General features: G+C 44.3%; 1 protein-coding gene across 1 annotated transcript in view; it reads right to left on the bottom strand.

Annotated features, from left to right (window-relative positions):
• Nucleotides 1-9,344: 9,344 nt before the first annotated feature.
• The window catches only part of LOC118379358 (NALCN channel auxiliary factor 1-like), a 248,414-nt gene continuing 238,346 nt past the window's right edge, over nt 9,345-19,412 (bottom strand). The window contains exons 2-3 of the mRNA XM_052493303.1: nt 15,058-15,229; nt 9,345-9,773 (exon numbers count right to left, since the gene is read on the bottom strand). Of these exons, the coding sequence (XP_052349263.1) occupies nt 9,457-9,773; nt 15,058-15,229 (489 nt within the window). The 3' untranslated portion in view covers nt 9,345-9,456. The remainder of the gene's footprint in view (nt 9,774-15,057; nt 15,230-19,412) is intronic.

Genomic DNA, 19,412 nt, shown 5'->3' with positions numbered 1-19,412 from the left:
CATCTTTTGCTTTTATGTAACTACATTTTACAAAAATATAAACACAACATGCAAAGAATTTTAAGAATATATACGTACGGAAATCAGTCAATTTAAATAAATTCATTAGACCCTATTCTATGGATTTCACAACTGGGAATACAGATATGCATCTGTTGGTCAAAAAAAAAAGGTAGGGGCGTGGATCAGAAAACTAGTCATCGAGAGTCCCAAGGTGCGGTGCACAACGGCCCAGCGTCGTCTGGGTTAGCGGAGGGTTTGGCCGGGTGGGGCTTTACTTGGCTCATCGCGCTCTAGCGACTCCTTGTGGCGGGCCGGGCGGCTGCAGGCTGTCGTCAGTTGAACAGTGTTTCCGCCGACACTGTCTGGCTTCTGGGTTAAGCAGGCTGGTGTTAAAAAGTGCGGTTTGGCGGGTCATGTTTCGGAGGATGCATGACTCAAGCTGTAGCGATGAGACAAGATTGAAATTGAGGAGAAAAGGGGGGTGAAATATCCCCCCCCCCCAAAAAAAAATCTATCTGGTGTCTGACCACGATTTGCCTCATGCAGCGTGACACATCTCTCACATAGTTGATCAGGCTGTTGATTTTAGCCTGTGGAATGTTGTTCCACTCTTCTTCATTGGCTGTGCGAAGTTGAGGGAACTGGAACATGCATAATCATTAACCATCACAAAAAAACTCCATCTTTCGATCCAGAGCATCCCAAACATGCTCAATGGGTGATAAGTCTACTGGGTATGCAGGCCAAGGAAGAACTGTGACATTTTCAGCTTTCAGGAATTGTGTACAGATCCTTGCGACATGGGGCTGAGCATTATCATGCTGAAACATGACGTGATGGCACGATAATAGGCCTCACGATCTCGTCACTGTATCTCTGTACATGCACATTTACATCAGCAAACTGCTCGCCCACACAGCACCATACACACATCTGCCTGGTACAGTTGAGACCGGGATTGATCTGTGAAGAGCACACTCTTAGGTACCAGTGGCCATCTAAGGTGAACATATGCCAACTGAAGTTGTTTATGACTCCGAACTGCAGTTAGGTCAAGACCCTGGTAAGGTCAAGGAGCACCCGATGAATTTCCCTAAGATCGTTTCTGACAGTTTGTGCATAAATTTTTCAGTTGTGCAAACCCAGTTTCATCAGCTGTCCGGGTGGCTGGTCTCAGACGATGTGAAGATGCCGGATGTGGAGGTCCTGGGCTGGCGTGGTTACATGTGGTCTGCGGCTGTGAGGCCGGATGGATGTGAACATTTAAATCTCTGGCAACAGCTCTGGTGAACATTCCTGCAGTCAGCATGCCAATTGCACGTTCCCTCAAAACTTGAGACATCTGTGGCATTGTGTTGTGTGACAAAACTGCACGTTTTTCTGTAATGATCATGCTGTTTAATCAGCTTCTAGATATGCCACACCTGTCAGATGGATGGACTATCTTGGCAAAGGAGAAATGCTCACTAATAGGGATTTAAACACATTTGTGCACAAAATTTGAAACAAATACATTTGTGTGCATCTGGAACATTTCTGTGATCTATTATTTCATCTCATGAAACAAGGGACCAACACTTTACATGTTGCGTTTTATTTTTATTCAGTATAAATAATCAAAGTCAAAATTGCTAGAGTCTGTGAACACTGTTGCAGAAACATATTTTTTGGGTTGCCCTTTTTATAGTTTGCCCTCCCAAAATGTTTGTTTACAGCCCTGCTGTGGCATCACACACTCTTACTGATTTCGGTTTTGGGCTAGGGTCCACGTTCTTCATTTTGATTTGTTAACCATCCTCTCTCATTTTTTTTTTTTTTTTTACATAAGCCTACCTTCCCTCCCTCTGAATCTTTGTCTGTTTAACTCCTTCTCAGATGAACAGACAGAATGAGTCTGTTTACTAGAAGATTATTTTCAGATGTGCAGAAGTATTGTAGGTGTAATGCTGATGTAGGTCTAGAGGGATGAGGTGATGATAGAGGTGTAATGATTATGTAGGTCTATAGGGATGAGGTGATGATAGAGGTGTAATGCTGATGTAGGTCTAGAGGGATGAGGTGATGATAGAGGTGTAATGATTATGTAGGTCTATAGGGATGAGGTGATGATAGAGGTGTAATGATTATGTAGGTCTATAGGGATGAGGTGATGATAGAGGTGTAATGCTGATGTAGGTCTAGAGGGATGAGGTGATGATAGAGGTGTAATGATTATGTAGGTCTATAGGGATGAGGTGATGATAGAGGTGTAATGCTGATGTAGGTCTAGAGGGATGAGGTGATGATAGAGGTGTAATGCTGATGTAGGTCTAGAGGGATGAGGTGATGATAGAGGTGTAATGATTATGTAGGTCTATAGGGATGAGGTGATGATAGAGGTGTAATGATTATGTAGGTCTATAGGGATGAGGTGATGATAGAGGTGTAATGCTGATGTAGGTCTAGAGGGATGAGGTGATGATAGAGGTGTAATGATTATGTAGGTCTATAGGGATGAGGTGATGACAGAGGTGTAATTCTGATGTACTGTAGGTCTATAGGGATGAGGTGATGATAGAGGTGTAGTGATTATGTAGGTCTATAGGGATGAGGTGATGATAGAGGTGTAGTGATTATGTAGGTCTATAGGGATGAGGTGATGACAGAGGTGTAATTCTGATGTACTGTAGGTCTATAGGGATGAGGTGATGATAGAGGTGTAATGATTATGTAGGTCTATAGGGATGAGGTGATGATAGAGGTGTAGTGATTATGTAGGTCTATAGGGATGAGGTGATGACAGAGGTGTAATTCTGATGTACTGTAGGTCTATAGGGATGAGGTGATGATAGAGGTGTAATGATTATGTAGGTCTATAGGGATGAGGTGATGATAGAGGTGTAATGCTGATGTACTGTAGGTCTATAGGGATGAGGTGAGGATAGAGGTGTAATGCTGATGTGGGTCTATAGGGATGAGGTGATGATAGAGGTGTAATGCTGATGTAGGTCTATAGGGATGAGGTGATGATAGAGGTGTAATGCTGATGTAGGTCTATAGGGATGAGGTGATGATAGAGGTGTAATTCTGATGTACTGTAGGTCTATAGGGATGAGGGGAGGATAGAGGTGTAATGTTGATGTACCGTAGGTCTATAGGGATGAGGTGATGAGAGGTGTAATGCTGATGTAGGTCTATACGGATGAGGTGATGAGAGGTGTAATGCTGATGTAGGTCTATAGGGATGAGGTGATGAGAGGTGTAATGCTGATGTAGGTCTATAGGGATGAGGTGAGGATAAAGGTGTAATTATTACGTAGGTCTATAGGGATGAGGTGATGAGAGGTGTAATGCTGATGTAGGTCTATAGGGATGAGGTTATGATAGAGGTGTAATTATTACGTAGGTCTATAGGGATGAGGTGATGATAGAGGTGTAATGCTGATGTAGGTCTATAGGGATGAGGTGATGATAGAGGTGTAATTCTGATGTACTGTAGGTCTATAGGGATGAGGTGTAGACATAGGTGTAATGCTGATGTAGGGCTATACGGACGAGTGGAGGATAGAGGTGTAATGATGATGCAGGTCTATAGGGATGAGGTGATGACAGAGGTATAATGCTGATATACTGTAGGTCTATAGGGATGAGGTGATGACAGAGGTATGATGCTGATATACTTTAAGTCTATAGGGATGAAGTGATGATAGAGGTATGATGCTGATGTACTGTAGGTCTATAGGGATGAGGTGATGATAGAGGTATGATGCTGATATACTGTAGGTCTATAGGGATGAAGTGATGATAGAGGTGTAATGTTGATGTACTGTAGGTCTATAGGGATGAGGTGATGATAGAGGTGTGATGCTGGTATACTGTAGGCCTACAGGGATGAAGTGATGATAGAGGTATGATGCTGATGTACTGTAGGCCTACAGGGATGAGGGGAGGATAGAGGTGTGATGCTGATATAGGTCTATAGGGATGAGGGGATGTGAGGCTGATGGAGATGTCATGCTGATGAAAGTGTATGTATGCTGTAATCTGGTGCTCATGAAGATGAAGAAATGATTAATGGAGCTATTCAGTATTGTGTCTCCTGGGGGATCTGAGGACTCCGCTAAACAAGGTCACAGACATGCTAATGAGGTCTCCAGAGACGACTGGCTCTAGGCTGAACCTGACTAATTAGTGATCGACCAAAGCCCCTCTAATACAGGCACACGCACAATGTATGGACGCATGCAGACCGGAGCCTACTGTATCCCTATGCATCTGCTGTGACCCTCAGCTGTCTTCCAGTGGTTCAATCTTACTCTTACATTGTTCTACTTTTCATTCAGAATTTATACTGCATGCTGGAAATAAACAGTAGATTCCCATCTACTGTTGGCCTATGGAAAAACAGGCTGTTAACCAGCGAGGAAATGATGAGGTCAAATGAACTGACCCTGAATTCACAACCTATCAGAGTTATTTAAAATAGGAGAAAAAAAGCCCACATTAGCTTCCAAGTGTTACTTACAATTTGGCAACTCTGGTATCATCTCTGGAAACAATAAAATAATAATTAGACAATGGCGCCGGAGGAGATGGCTGCCGTCTTTAGGGCTACTAACCAATTGTGCTTTTGTGTGTGTTTTTTCACATGTATTTTTTTTTTAACGTTACTTATTTTGCCACCGGCTCTTATGACCGAAAAGAGCTTCTGGTTATCAGAACAGTGATTACTCACTTTGTACTGGACGAAGATATGTTCTTTAATGAGTCGGACGCAAAGGATTTACTTCAGACACCGGACAAGGCCCAAATCCCCATCATTCGCTTGAAGAGGAGACTGAGATATAGGGGACAAAGGTCGGGGTGCCTTGTAAGTATCAGACGGCGAGTGGGTAACCCGCTTCTACCATCCATCATTTTAGCCAACGTGCAATCATTGGATAATACAATGGATGAGCTCCGATCAAGACTATCCTACCAACAGGACATTAAAACTGTAATATATTATATTTTACGAGTCGCAGCTGAACGACAACATGGATAATATACATCTGGTTGTGTTTTCCTTGCATCGGCAAGATAGAACAGCTGCTTCTGGTAAGACAAGCGGTGGTGTTCTGTGTCTATTTGTCAACGAAATTGCACGAAATCTAATATTAAGGAAGTCTCGAGGTAGAGTATCTCATGATAAGCTGTAGACCATACTATTTACCAAGAGAGTTTTCATCTATATTTTCCTTAACTGTCTATTTAACACCACAAACCGATGCTGGCACTAACACTGCACTCAACGAGCTGTATAAGGCCATAAGCAAACAAGAAAATGCTCATCCAGACGCGACGCTCCTAGTGGCCGGGGAATTTAATGCAGGCAAACTTAAATCTGTTTTACCTCATTTCTACCAGAATGTCACAGGTGCAACCAGAGGGAGAAATAAAACCCTAGACCAGCTTTACTCCACACACAGGATGCATACAAAGCTCTCCTTTGCCCTCCATTTGGCAAATCTAACCATAACTCTATCCTACTGATTAATGCTTAAAAGCAACAACTAAAGCAGGAAGTACCAGTGACTCACTCAATACAGAAGTGATCAGATGACACATATGCTAAGATAGAGGACTATTTTGCTAGCACAGACTGCAACATGTTCTGGGATTCTTCTGATGGCATTGAGGAGTACACCACATCAATCACTGGCTTCCTCAATAAATGCATTGATGATATCATCCCCACTGTGACTGTACGTACATACCAGGAGCCATGGATTACAGGCAACTGAGCTAACCCAGAGGCTTATAAGAAATCCCGCTATGCTCTCCGACGAATCATCAAACAGGCAAAGTGTCAATACAGGACTAAGGTTGAATCCTACTATGCCGGCTCCGACACTAGTCAGATGTGGCAGGACTTGCAAACTATTACGGACTACAGAGGGAAGCACAGCTGCGATCTGCCCAGTGACACGTGCCTACCAGACAAGCTAGATTACTTCTATGCACAGTTCAAGGCAAGCAACACTGAAAAATGCATGAGAGCACAATCTGGTATGACTGTATGATCACACTCCGTAGCTGATGTGAGTAAGACCTCTAAACATATCAACATTCCCAAGGCCGCAGGGCCAGACGTATTACAAGGACGTGTACTCCGAGCATGTGCTAATCAACTGGTAAAGTGTATTCACTGACATTTTCAACCTGTTCCTGACCGAGTCTGTAATACCAACATGTTTCAAGCAGACCACCATAGTCCCTGTGCTCAAGAACACCAAGGAGACACCAAGGTAATCTGCCAAAATGACTACGGACCCGTAGCACTCACGTCTGTAGCCACGACGTGCTTTGAAAGGCTGGTCATGGCTCATGTCATCACCATTATCCCAGAAACCCTAGACCCACTGCAATTTGCATACTGCCCCAACAGATCCACAGATGACGGAATCTCTATTGCACTCCACACTGCCCTTTCTAACCTAGATAAAAGGAACACCTACGTTTGAATGCTATTCATTGATTGCAGCTCAGCATTCAACACCATAGTGCCCTCAAAGCTCATCATTAAGCCAAGGACCCTGGGACTAAACACCTCCCTCTGCAACTGGATCCTGGACTTCCTGACGGGCCGCCCCCAGGTGGAAAGGGTAGGTAACAACACATCTGCCTTGCTGATCCTCAATACAGGGGCACCTCAGGTGTACATGCTCAGTCCCCTCCTGTTCACTCATTACTGCATGGCCAAACACAACTCCAACACCACACTGCCAAAGACACAACAGTGTCCTGAATACCGACAACGATGAGTCAGTCTATAGGGAGGAGGTCAAAGACCTGGCAGTGTGGTGTCAGGATCACCTCCTCGCCCTCAACATAATCAAGACAATGATCGTGGACTACAGGAAAAGGATGTCTGGGCACACCCCAGTTCTCATCGACAGGGCTGTAGACGAGCAGATTGAGAGCTTCAAGTTCCTTGGTGTCCACATCACCAACGAACTGTCATGGTACAAACACACAAAGACAGCCGTAAAGAGGCCACGACAATGCCTATTCCTCCTCAGGAGACTGAAAAGATTTGGCATGGGTCCTCAGATCCTCAAAAATAATTCTACAGCTGCACCATCGAGAGCATGGTTGCATCACCGCCTGGTATGGCAACTGCTCGGCCTCCGACAGCGAGGCACTGCTGAGGGTAGACTGTACATCCCAGTATATCACTGGGGCCAAGCTTCCTTCCATCCAGAACCTTGACAACAGGCGGTGTCAGAGGAAGGCCCTAAATATTGCCAAAGACTCCAACCACCCTAGTCATAGACTGTTCCCTCTGCTGCCGCATGGCAAGTGGTACCGGAGCGCCAAGTCTAGGTCCAAAAGTCTTCTTAACAGTTACTACCCCCAAGCCATAACACTCCTGAACAGCTAACCAAATGTCTACCCAGATTATTTGCAATGACCCCCCCACCCCTCCCCATTTTTACGCTGCTGCTACTCTCTGTTATCTATGCATGGTAACTTCACCTCTACCTACAGTACATGTACATATTACCTAATTACCTTAACTTGTGCCACCGCACAAGTGACTCTGTACCGGTAACCCCTGCATATAGCCTCGCTACTGTTCATTTATTGTTGCTCTTTCATTTTTTGTTAATTTTCTTTAGCTTATTTAGTAAATCATTTTGTAACACTTATCCTTATTAAAACTGCATTGTTTGTTAAGGGCTTGTAAGTACACTTTTCACTGTAAGATATTGTTGTATTGATTTGGACCCCGACACCTCTGACATTCTGAACTGTGACGTCACCTAAGGAAATGACTTCGATGACAGCATTTTGGCTGTTAAATGCAACCACAAAAATGTATTTTTAACACTATAATTTGTTTATGAGCGCGATAGCTCTACTTTTGGTTCATGGTGAAGGTAGCTCGTTTGCTGTTAATTAGTGACTGAATGTGTCAACTAGTTTTAAAGCACGTGAACGCACACACCTCGTTGCTCCGAGTTTACAGGTCATATTCCCCAACTCTCCCGGAGGTTGTGAATGCAAAATTAATATGGGTGAGACAACAAGTAAACATCAGACAGACTTCACAATGACCCACCTATCAGAACCTGACTCACCTATCCATCACCTCATTATCTAGAAAACAGGACAAAAAATAAAAACAGCCCTTAAATATTGCCTTTTCTTCCAGCTATCATGAACTATTATGCGAACAGCAATGCTAACATCTACCGCTGAGCTTCTCAACCTCTCTGCCGCCCAACGTTTCTCCTCAAACATACTCCATACTGGGTCCTACACCTGCCCATTCTCTATAGCAAAGCATGAACCGCCTTGTAAGCAGACGCTTACCTTTGAAGTTGTACCCCTAAGCATGCAGTGTCAAATGAGATACCTTAAGCCATACACCCGTCTTTGATGTGTGAATATATGTACATAGCAATAAGCCCTTTACTTAATGTGAGATTTAAGTAACATTTTCTGAACAATGCAGTGAAACACAGAGGACACTGATACCATACTGGTTGTCTTTTGGGGGTGCAGTAGTGTTCTGTAACACAGCGTGGCTAAGGCTACGCAGAGCAAACCAACATGGCCGTGAATTTCACGTAATTTAAGAGAGCCTCCTCATGCAAGTACAGAATAGAGTTTACACATCTTGATTAGACAAAACAATAAACATAAAATAGAACATCACACCTCCTGTGTTGAGTGCTGGGCAGAGAAGATGTCATAGGCAATGAACAGTGTGGTAGGGACAGGATTCAGAGTGGAATATTCGTACGGCTGGGTTAAGGGGTTGTCTTATATTTAGAGAGATTGGCCAGTAGTGTAATCTGATGAAATGTAGGTGTGTGTTAATGAACTTTACCAGGGATACTGTGAGAGAGAACATGAGAACAAATTACTACTAACATTTTAGAGTCCTTTCCTACATCTAAAAATCTTTAGGAATGGGAACCCAAATAAGGGGAGACTTCAGAGCGGACACACACAAGCATGCTTTTTGATACATGTTACCTATCCTATATCGATGAGACATTTTCCTGTGCAAGAGACCCATAAAGGAACATCATAAAACATAAAGGATGGAAATTCAAAAAGAGGGAGAGTGAATGTTATCCCGTAGTCAGCCAGTGCAACAAAAAGCCAGAACAGGAACACAGTGTAAAAAAAAGAGCAGAGAGAAACTCAGCAGTGAGGAGGCCTTCACAGTCAGACTGTGGCATTGTCCCACATTCCCACCACAGTCATGTTTTTTTTCTCTTTGTTTGTTTGTCTGTTTGTTTTGATTGATTTGTATGTCTCCAAGTAGTCCCAAACCTCAGCAAAGACTCCATTACCCAGAAAGCACGACGGCTGCAGATGTCAAGTCCACATCACTTTGCATTCCCGACCAAGGCAGAGATGTTTCAAATCCTCATAGCCACGCTGTTGCCATGACAACGTAAGTCCTCAGCCATCCCATCACTCCTCGTTGGTGGGGGAACTCTCCTCCAGAGGGGCGAGGGAGGCAGGAAGACCCAAGACCACTCCCGTTGCATTGTGGGATGCGGTGAGGGAGGCAACAGTGTGCAGGAGGACAAGGACGAGCAGGCAGAGTTTGAGCCGACTGTTGCACAGTCTGCACGCGGCCGAGGAACTGAGAAAGGTTCGGCGGTGACAGGATGGGTGAGTTCTTTTGAGGGTCCCCCGAGAACGGTTGTTGTCTGCTTCCATCTGGAAGTCCCACCGGACATCACAGCACTCTGCCTCTACACCCCCAGGGTACTCCTCCAACAGCCCTGCATAGGAGGAACACACGTTTACTACGCATTATAAACGTGGTGGTTCGAGCCCTGAATGCTGATTGGCTGAAAGCCGTGGTATATCAGAACATATACCATGTGTATGACATTTATTTTTACTGCTCTAATTACGTTGGGAACCAGTTTATAATAGCAATAAGGCACCTCAGGGGTTTGTGATATATGGCCAATATACCACGGCTATGGGCTGTGTCATAGCACTCCGCGTTGTGCATAAGAACAGCCCTTAGCCGTGGTGTATTGGCCATATACCATACCCCCTCGCACCTTATTGCTTAAATATGCAACACTTTTTAGACCATATGCAAACATAGGCTACAGCACCATACACAGTTCTGCTCATCTCAAATCAAGCTTTATTTATACAGCACATTTCAGACATGGAATGCAAAAAAACAAATACAAAACAATGAAAATAAAAGCTGAAATATTTACTGCACAACATACATATACATAAGATAAAAATCGCAGCCTTAACCCTTGAAATCCCAACAAATATAATATGTGTGTAAGAAAAATCGTAATCACGCCAAAATCTTGTTTCCAAAATTAGTTACAAGCATTCGATACTCAAGAAATCAAGAAGTGTCTTGTAGTAGTCTGGTAGAGGCTATAGATTCATTTTGGATTGGAAAATGGGTTATCTTTTCTACTCTAATGAAAATGACTGTTGCTCCCTCCATGTTGGCTGTCTGTGTGTGTCAGTGAGTGGTGTGCATGCTACTGTGAGTGGTGTGCATGCTACTGTGAGTGGTGTGCATGCTACTGTTAGTGGTGTGCATGCTAATGTGAGTGGTGTGCATGCTAATGTGAGTGGTGTGCATGCTACTGTGAGTGGTGTGCATGCTAATGTGAGTGGTGTGCATGCTAATGTGAGTGGTGTGCATGCTACTGTGAGTGGTGTGCATGCTAATGTGAGTGGTGTGCATGCTAATGTGAGTGGTGTGCATGCTACTGTGAGTGGTGTGCATGCTACTGTGAGTGGTGTGCATGCTACTGTGAGTGGTGTGCATGCTAATGTGAGTGGTGTGCATGCTAATGTGAGTGGTGTGCATGCTAATGTGAGTGGTGTACATGCTACTGTGAGTGGTGTGCATGCTAATGTGAGTGGTGTGCATGCTACTGTGAGTGGTGTGCATGCTACTGTGAGTGGTGTGCATGCTAATGTGAGTGGTGTGCATGCTAATGTGAGTGGTGTGCATGCTAATGTGAGTGGTGTACATGCTACTGTGAGTGATGTGCATGCTAATGTGAGTGGTGTGCATGCTACTGTGAGTGGTGTGCATGCTACTGTTAGTGGTGTGCATGCTAATGTGAGTGGTGTGCATGCTAATGTGAGTGGTGTGCATGCTACTGTGAGTGGTGTGCATGCTAATGTGAGTGGTGTGCATGCTAATGTGAGTGGTGTGCATGCTACTGTGAGTGGTGTGCATGCTAATGTGAGTGGTGTGCATGCTAATGTGAGTGGTGTGCATGCTAATGTGAGTGGTGTGCATGCTACTGTGAGTGGTGTGCATGCTACTGTGAGTGGTGTGCATGCTAATGTGAGTGGTGTGCATGCTAATGTGAGTGGTGTGCATGCTAATGTGAGTGGTGTACATGCTACTGTGAGTGGTGTGCATGCTAATGTGAGTGGTGTGCATGCTACTGTGAGTGGTGTGCATGCTACTGTGAGTGGTGTGCATGCTAATGTGAGTGGTGTGCATGCTAATGTGAGTGGTGTGCATGCTAATGTGAGTGGTGTGCATGCTACTGTGAGTGGTGTGCATGCTAATGTGAGTGGTGTGCATGCTAATGTGAGTGGTGTGCATGCTAATGTGAGTGGTGTGCATGCTACTGTGAGTGGCGTGCATGCTAATGTGAGTGGTGTGCATGCTAATGTGAGTGGTGTGCATGCTAATGTGAGTGGTGTGCATGCTACTGTGAGTGGTGTGCATGCTCCTTTGAGTGGTGTGCATGCTAATGTGAGTGGTGTGCATGCTAATGTGAGTGGTGTGCATGCTACTGTGAGTGGTGTGCATGCTACTGTGAGTGGCGTGCATGCTAATGTGAGTGGTGTGCATGCTAATGTGAGTGGTGTGCATGCTACTGTGAGTGGTGTGCATGCTCCTGTGAGTGGTGTGCATGCTAATGTGAGTGGTGTGCATGCTAATGTGAGTGGTGTGCATGCTAATGTGAGTGGTGTGCATGCTACTGTGAGTGGTGTGCATGCTAATGTGAGTGGTGTGCATGCTAATGTGAGTGGTGTGCATGCTACTGTGAGTGGTGTGCATGCTAATGTGAGTGGTGTGCATGCTAATGTGAGTGGTGTGCATGCTACTGTGAGTGGTGTGCATGCTACTGTGAGTGGTGTGCATGCTACTGTGAGTGGTGTGCATGCTAATGTGAGTGGTGTGCATGCTAATGTGAGTGGTGTGCATGCTAATGTGAGTGGTGTACATGCTACTGTGAGTGGTGTGCATGCTAATGTGAGTGGTGTGCATGCTACTGTGAGTGGTGTGCATGCTACTGTGAGTGGTGTGCATGCTAATGTGAGTGGTGTGCATGCTAATGTGAGTGGTGTGCATGCTAATGTGAGTGGTGTACATGCTACTGTGAGTGATGTGCATGCTAATGTGAGTGGTGTGCATGCTAATGTGAGTGGTGTGCATGCTAATGTGAGTGGTGTGCATGCTACTGTGAGTGGCGTGCATGCTAATGTGAGTGGTGTGCATGCTAATGTGAGTGGTGTGCATGCTAATGTGAGTGGTGTGCATGCTACTGTGAGTGGTGTGCATGCTCCTGTGAGTGGTGTGCATGCTAATGTGAGTGGTGTGCATGCTAATGTGAGTGGTGTGCATGCTACTGTGAGTGGTGTGCATGCTACTGTGAGTGGCGTGCATGCTAATGTGAGTGGTGTGCATGCTAATGTGAGTGGTGTGCATGCTCCTGTGAGTGGTGTGCATGCTAATGTGAGTGGTGTGCATGCTAATGTGAGTGGTGTGCATGCTACTGTGAGTGGTGTGCATGCTACTGTGAGTGGTGTGCATGCTACTGTGAGTGGTGTGCATGCTACTGTGAGTGGTGTGCATGCTAATGTAAGTGGTGTGCATGCTACTGTGAGTGGTGTGCATGCTAATGTGAGTGGTGTGCATGCTACTGTGAGTGGTGTCCATGCTAATGTGAGTGGTGTGCATGCTACTGTGAGTGGTGTGCATGCTACCGTGAGTGGGTGAACTTGTGAGAAGGGCTAAGTTGTCTCCCACTCCAGACTGTTTGACGTTAAAGATTAAAGATCTGAGGCTACACTTTCAGAGTGTGTGTGTTTGGAAACACACAAAGTGGTGTACACACAGACGCATGTAGGTACGCGAACGCAAACACACACACACACACACACACACAGATCAGATGTTTTCAGAATGAAGGAAAGCAGCACCAAATCAGCATAAAACAAAATTATTAAGCTTCAGAAGGCTGGAAAATTCATATTTGACAGATAAATCGACATGGATTATTAAAACTGACCTCTTAACTGGCTCAAAACTAAAAAGTCTCATTCTCAATTTGGGCTGCACCAAACATAAACTCCTGTGTTACGAATCCCTTTTGGCCCGGCAGTCTAGGGGAGGATGGTATCGAGACCCGTAATATAACTCATGCAAAGTGTAATAGTGACAAAGCAACAGGGAGAACGACATAACCACAGACAACTAATATCTACACTCAGGGTTTATTTGCAAACTCACGGTAAAGTGATGAGCAGGAAAAAGGGGCTGAGATGGACCCAAGGAAATAAACAAATATCCAAAAATACCCCTAAGCTAGACTAGCCTACTTCAATACAGCTAACTAATCACAAATAGAGTAGGTGGTCCACCCAGTTCTAAGTACCTTCGGGTAGTGTATGCCCATGGCAACTTGTCTTAGTTCCCCCTTTTCCCACCATCAAACAACTAAACAAAAACAATACTCATAGGTGGGGACAAAGTGATATGTGGTAGCGAAAACAAAACCAGAGAACAACCGAGACATGGAGCTCCAGAGGAAACAACTGACTGGGTTTTTAAACCAAGGGAAAGGGGATGTGATTGGTTAATGGAAACAGGAGGAGGTGTGTCTTCTGATTAGCGACTGATTGATGACTGATTGGGGAATGATGATTGCCACCTGTGAGGAGGGGAGAAGGAGAGAAAAGAAATACACACATAGGATACACACAGAATACTTGTATCCATAACACCTGTCTGGTGGTCTTGTTGACTTTGGCTTGCTGCTCTGCAATATGACCAGCAGGTGGGGACATACAGTAAACTCACATATTGTCACCCTGCTCATGGACAACTGGTGCTGCATCCAATAGCTTTGTGGTGGAAGCCATCGCTGTACTGTATACATTAAATGAGGAGTCGCTTCTAGACCAGTGTGTCAAAATCATTTTGGAACGCGGGCCGCTTTCCATCTTCAACAAAGTCCGGAGGGCTGCACTATCAATTTATTCCTATTTCCTTCAGGTAATAAAAAAAAAAAAATGTTATTGTCCTCTATCCATCAGTTTAAAAAATGATATGCTCCCTGACTGTCTAGTGATGACTAGCGTGCTGGACAGTCAATAAACTGTATGAATGTAGCTCAAATGACAGTGCACAGTGGTTATTATTTAGTTCTTCCACACTGATCTCGACAAACCATTTCATTATGGACCTCGCTTTGTACACGGGGACATTGGCATGCTGAAATAGGAAAGGGCCTTCCCCACACTGTTGCCACAAAGTTGGATGCACATGTGTTATTTACTTGTCATTTTTTAATTTAACCTTTATTTAAATAGGCAACTGACTGCCTACACCGGGCCAATTGTGCACCGCCCTGTTGGACTCCTAATCACAGCCAGTTGTGATACAGCCTGCATTTAAACCAGGTTGTCTGTAGTGACAGCTCTAGCAATGAGATGCAGTGCCTTAGACCGCTGCTCCACTCGGGAGCCCCATTCTACACACCACTTTCAACGTTATATGTACTGCGTCCACTCCCTGACAGGTCGTTGTTGTAAATAACAATTTGTTCTTAACTGACTTATCTGTATAAATAAAGGTGAAATATTGTTTGGGGGTGCATTTTCGTTCCATTAGTTATTTGTAAAATATCAGTCCTGTTCAACAGGGAGTAATTTCCATATTCAGATAATTCTGTGTGTCCCTGAGCATATAACCTGTACAGTACAGTATATAAAGTAGTACCTGAGCATATAACCTGTACAGTACAGTATATAAAGTAGTACCTGTGCATATAAAACTGGGACTTCCTCCATAGATGAGATCGTCGTTGTCAGGCAGGATAAAGGGACACCTCTGCTGTACCTCCAGACAGTACTGGCCACACGGGATCCTCTTACTGCAGTGGATCTGGGTGGTCTGGAAGTACTGCGAGCACAGCCAGGGCTTATATACCATCTAGAAGGAGAGGGATGGGAGGGAGAGAGCACATTGATGGGTTAGAAATGGTATTGATGATACACACACACAACACTTGCATACGTGACACACCCCCGTCCGTGACCTCTACTGCAATTAATTCACTTGAATTGATGGAACTTCCTGGTATCCAGTGCATCCATAAGGATGTGGGTGGAAGGCCATGTCTATCCTCCAAACACCGTCTTCGAGGGCATTATCATGGGTTACCAACATATTAAAATAATGATTGATATTTTGATGAATTTATTCATAATATTTCATCCTTTCCTGACACAAATCTTGGGATGCTACCCAAGTTGGCCGGTCGTTTGTTCTATCGGTTCGGTTGCCAGAGACATTTACATTTAAGTAATTTAGCAGACGCTCTTATCCAGAGCGACTTACAAATTGGTGCATTCACCTTATGACATCCAGTGGAACAGCCACTTTACAATAGTGCATCTAAATCTTTTAAGGGGGGTGAGAAGGATTACTTTATCCTATCCTAGGTATTCCTTAAAGAGGTGGGGTTTCAGGTGTCTCCGGAAGGTGGTGATTGACTCCGCTGTCCTGGCGTCGTGAGGGAGTTTGTTCCACCATTGGGGGGCCAGAGCAGCGAACAGTTTTGACTGGGCTGAGCGGGAACTGTACTTCCTCAGTGGTAGGGAGGCGAGCAGGCCAGAGGTGGATGAACGCAGTGCCCTTGTTTGGGTGTAGGGCCTGATCAGAGCCTGGAGGTACTGAGGTGCCGTTCCCCTCACAGCTCCGTAGGCAAGCACCATGGTCTTGTAGCGGATGCGAGCTTCAACTGGAAGCCAGTGGAGAGAGCGGAGGAGCGGGGTGACGTGAGAGAACTTGGGAAGGTTGAACACCAGACGGGCTCTGGACGGGCTCTGGATGAGTTGTAGGGTTTTAATGGCACAGGCAGGGAGCCCAGCCAACACCAGACGTGACCCAGTCGTTCAGTCTTTTTGTTCTGTATCTATGGACGTGACCTAGTCGTACGTTCTAAATGTTCCATTACCGTACTGGCTGGCAACATTCTTATCCCTTGCTTGCTAGCTAGCCAACTATGGCTAACTTACAGTCACATCAAACAATGCAGTCAGAATAACAACAGTAGCGCCCTTTGCATTTGTTAAAGCTGCTTTCTAGTAACATTTCTTTGGACAATGAGCTAATGAGGCGTAAATTCGCCTGGCATAGAAAATCTGCTCTCTTGTCAGAACACTGACGTTCAGAGGAGCTGGCCAACAACACATCGAACACAATATTTTCAAACGGAAGCTGGAAACACTGCAAACTAGCTGCACTTCATTTCATTTGACCTTTTTTTCAATTGACATTTCCATATTCATAAAAATGACGCCATCTGATTCATGATTTCGACTGGCTGAGAAACACTGTCTGTCTGTCTCGTCCTGACTCCCAACACGTTCATTACTATGGGACAGCAGGAGATCACATTTTAATATTGAAAACATTTAGCAAATGTCAGAGAGACAGACAGGAAGGTTTATACAAATCTCCACTGTTGAAAACGAAATGTTAGTCTAAAAGAAATGTGAGATAATGTCTAGATGCTTTTTATAGTGGAGATTAAGTTTATAAATTGCCTGGCTGGGTTGATAAGATAGTGGATTGCGCAGTCAGATGGAAAAGAGTAAAATAGGCATTTTAACGTCATAGATTTAGCTGGTGGTAACTTGTGGAATAGACACCGTCTGGAATGTGGTTTTAACCAATAAGCATTCAGGATCAACATATCCGTTGCATAATTTTCAATGTATTAAGGCAAGCAAGTTGATTATTTAATAAAAAAATATGAATCCAAAGTCATATGATAAAATATAGGCTATATAAATTAAGTTGAAATGTTATTAGAATGTGAGCACATTTGTAAGCTACCTAGCTAGCTAGCTAATTTAACTGGCTAAACAAAAAAATATATTTTAATTCACCACTTTGCAAGCTAGCCAACTAATTATTTAAAATAAACATGATTATTTATTAGGGGATATGCCAAGTAGAGTTTCAGTATTTCAGTGTGTAGTCAATTGAGGGGACTAGCCTGTTTCATGAAGCCATTAAAGACTGTTGCTGACTGAGAGGAGGCATGTGTAAATTATTTCTAATAAATGAGGTATAATACGTCTTGGTGACTCAATAGCACAGTTCATCTTTAATTGCGCATTACATGACTTTACAACTCTGTCTATGTTTAGCTAAGTCTGGCAGTAACCCATAACAATCAGAGGCAGAGTATATCTCTTGTTTCTGTTGCTCACAACAACTGCATGTAAATTGTTATTCTACATCATAATAATTATATGTCTTCATAGCATTTGGTCTTCATTTTGGCGGATTAACTCGTGTTTATTTCTGAAGATTAACTAGTGTTTTTACTCCATTTTTCTTCTTCTCCGGAACCAGTCAAGCAGAAGACACTTCTGTTGTTCACTGTAACTAATGAACAAAGTATATTGTATTGTAAAGAAGTCAGCCAGATGTGGGCCATCATTCAAACAAGGTTTTAGGTTTCATTTATTCGCATGAAAGAAAAGTGAAAGGCAAAACCGTAAAGAACTGGTAAAAACTGTGTGCAGGTGAGGTTGGAAGCCCAAAATGAAAACCACAACACAAATATAAGTACAAAAAAAACAAAGTTAGTTCAATCACTTAACCCTTGTGTTGTCTGAAGGGTAAACATGACCCACCACTATGTTAAACAGCAGAGAAACCCCCAAAATGATATCCTTTCAATTTGAAATTTGATGGCTTTTCCTAGAGTGACCCCAACATTAGAAAAAGTGAAACATCGCCTTTGTTCATATTTCCATGAAAGCTGTACACCAGCAGGGCCCAGAGATTGTCTTAGGGTCATTTTTGACCAGGCAGTTATAAAATCATTTACACACCACAACACACACACACACACACACACACACACACACACACACACACACACACACACACACACACACACACACACACACACACACACACACACACACACACACACTCCCGTGTACAGGTGCAACTGGTGTAGACTGGTGTAGACCTTACAGTGAAATGCTTACTTATGAGCACCTAACCAACAATGCAGTTTAAAAAAAACGGATAAGAAAAATTAATAAAGTAACGAGTAATGAAAGAGCTGCAGTAAAATAACAATAGCGAGACTATATACAGAGGGGTACCGGTACAGAGTCGGGGCCACCGGTAAGTTGAGGTAATATGTACATGTAGGTAGAGTTATTAAAGTGACTGTGCATAGATGATAATAACAGAGAGTAGCAGCGGTGTAGAATAAAGGGGAGGGAGGCAATGCAAATAGTCTGGGTAGCCATTTGATTAGCTGTTCAGGAGTCTTATGGCTTGGGGGTAGAAGCTGTTAAGAAGCTTCTTGGGCCTAGACTTGGCGCTCCGGTACCGCTTGCCGTGCGGTAGTAGAGAGAACAGTCTATGACTAGGGTGGCTGGAGTCTTTGACAATTTTTAGGGCCTTCCTCTGACACCGCTTGGTATAAAGGTCCTGGATGGCAGGAAGCTTGGCCCCAGTGATGTACTTGGCCGTTCACACTACCCTCTGTGGTGCCTTGCGGTCGGAGGCCGAGCAGTTACCATTCCAGCCAGTGATGCAACCAGTCAGGATGCTCTCGATGGTGCAGCTGCAGAACCTTTTGAGGATCTGAGGACCCAAGCCAAATCTGTTCAGTCTCCTGAGGGGAAAAGGTTTTGTGTGCTTGGGCCATGTTAGTTTGTTTGTGATGTGGACACCAAGAAACTTAAAGTTCTCAATCTGCTCCACTACAGCTCTGTCGATTAGAATGGGGGCCTGCTCGGCCCTCCTTTTCCTGTAGTCCACAATCATCTTCTTTGTCTTGATCACATTCAGGGAGAGGTTGTTGTGCTGGCACCACACGGCCAGGTCTCTGACCTCCTCCCTATAGGCTGTCTCGTCGTTGTCGGTGATCAGGCCTACCACCATTGTGTCATCTGCAAACTTAATGATGGTGTTGGAGTCGTGCTTGGCTGTGGGGTCATGTGTGAACAGGAATAATAATAATAATAATATATGCCATTTAGCAGACGCTTTTATCCAAAGCGACTTACAGTCATGTGTGCATACATTCTACGTATGGGTGGTCCCGGGGATCGAACCCACTACCCTGGCGTTA

The sequence above is a fragment of the Oncorhynchus keta genome, chromosome 34 (assembly GCF_023373465.1).
Source record: "Oncorhynchus keta strain PuntledgeMale-10-30-2019 chromosome 34, Oket_V2, whole genome shotgun sequence".
In the NCBI taxonomy this organism is placed as follows: Eukaryota; Metazoa; Chordata; class Actinopteri; order Salmoniformes; family Salmonidae; genus Oncorhynchus; species Oncorhynchus keta.
Note: the sequence above shows the minus strand (reverse complement) of the source record. Positions and strands in the feature narration are given on the sequence as shown.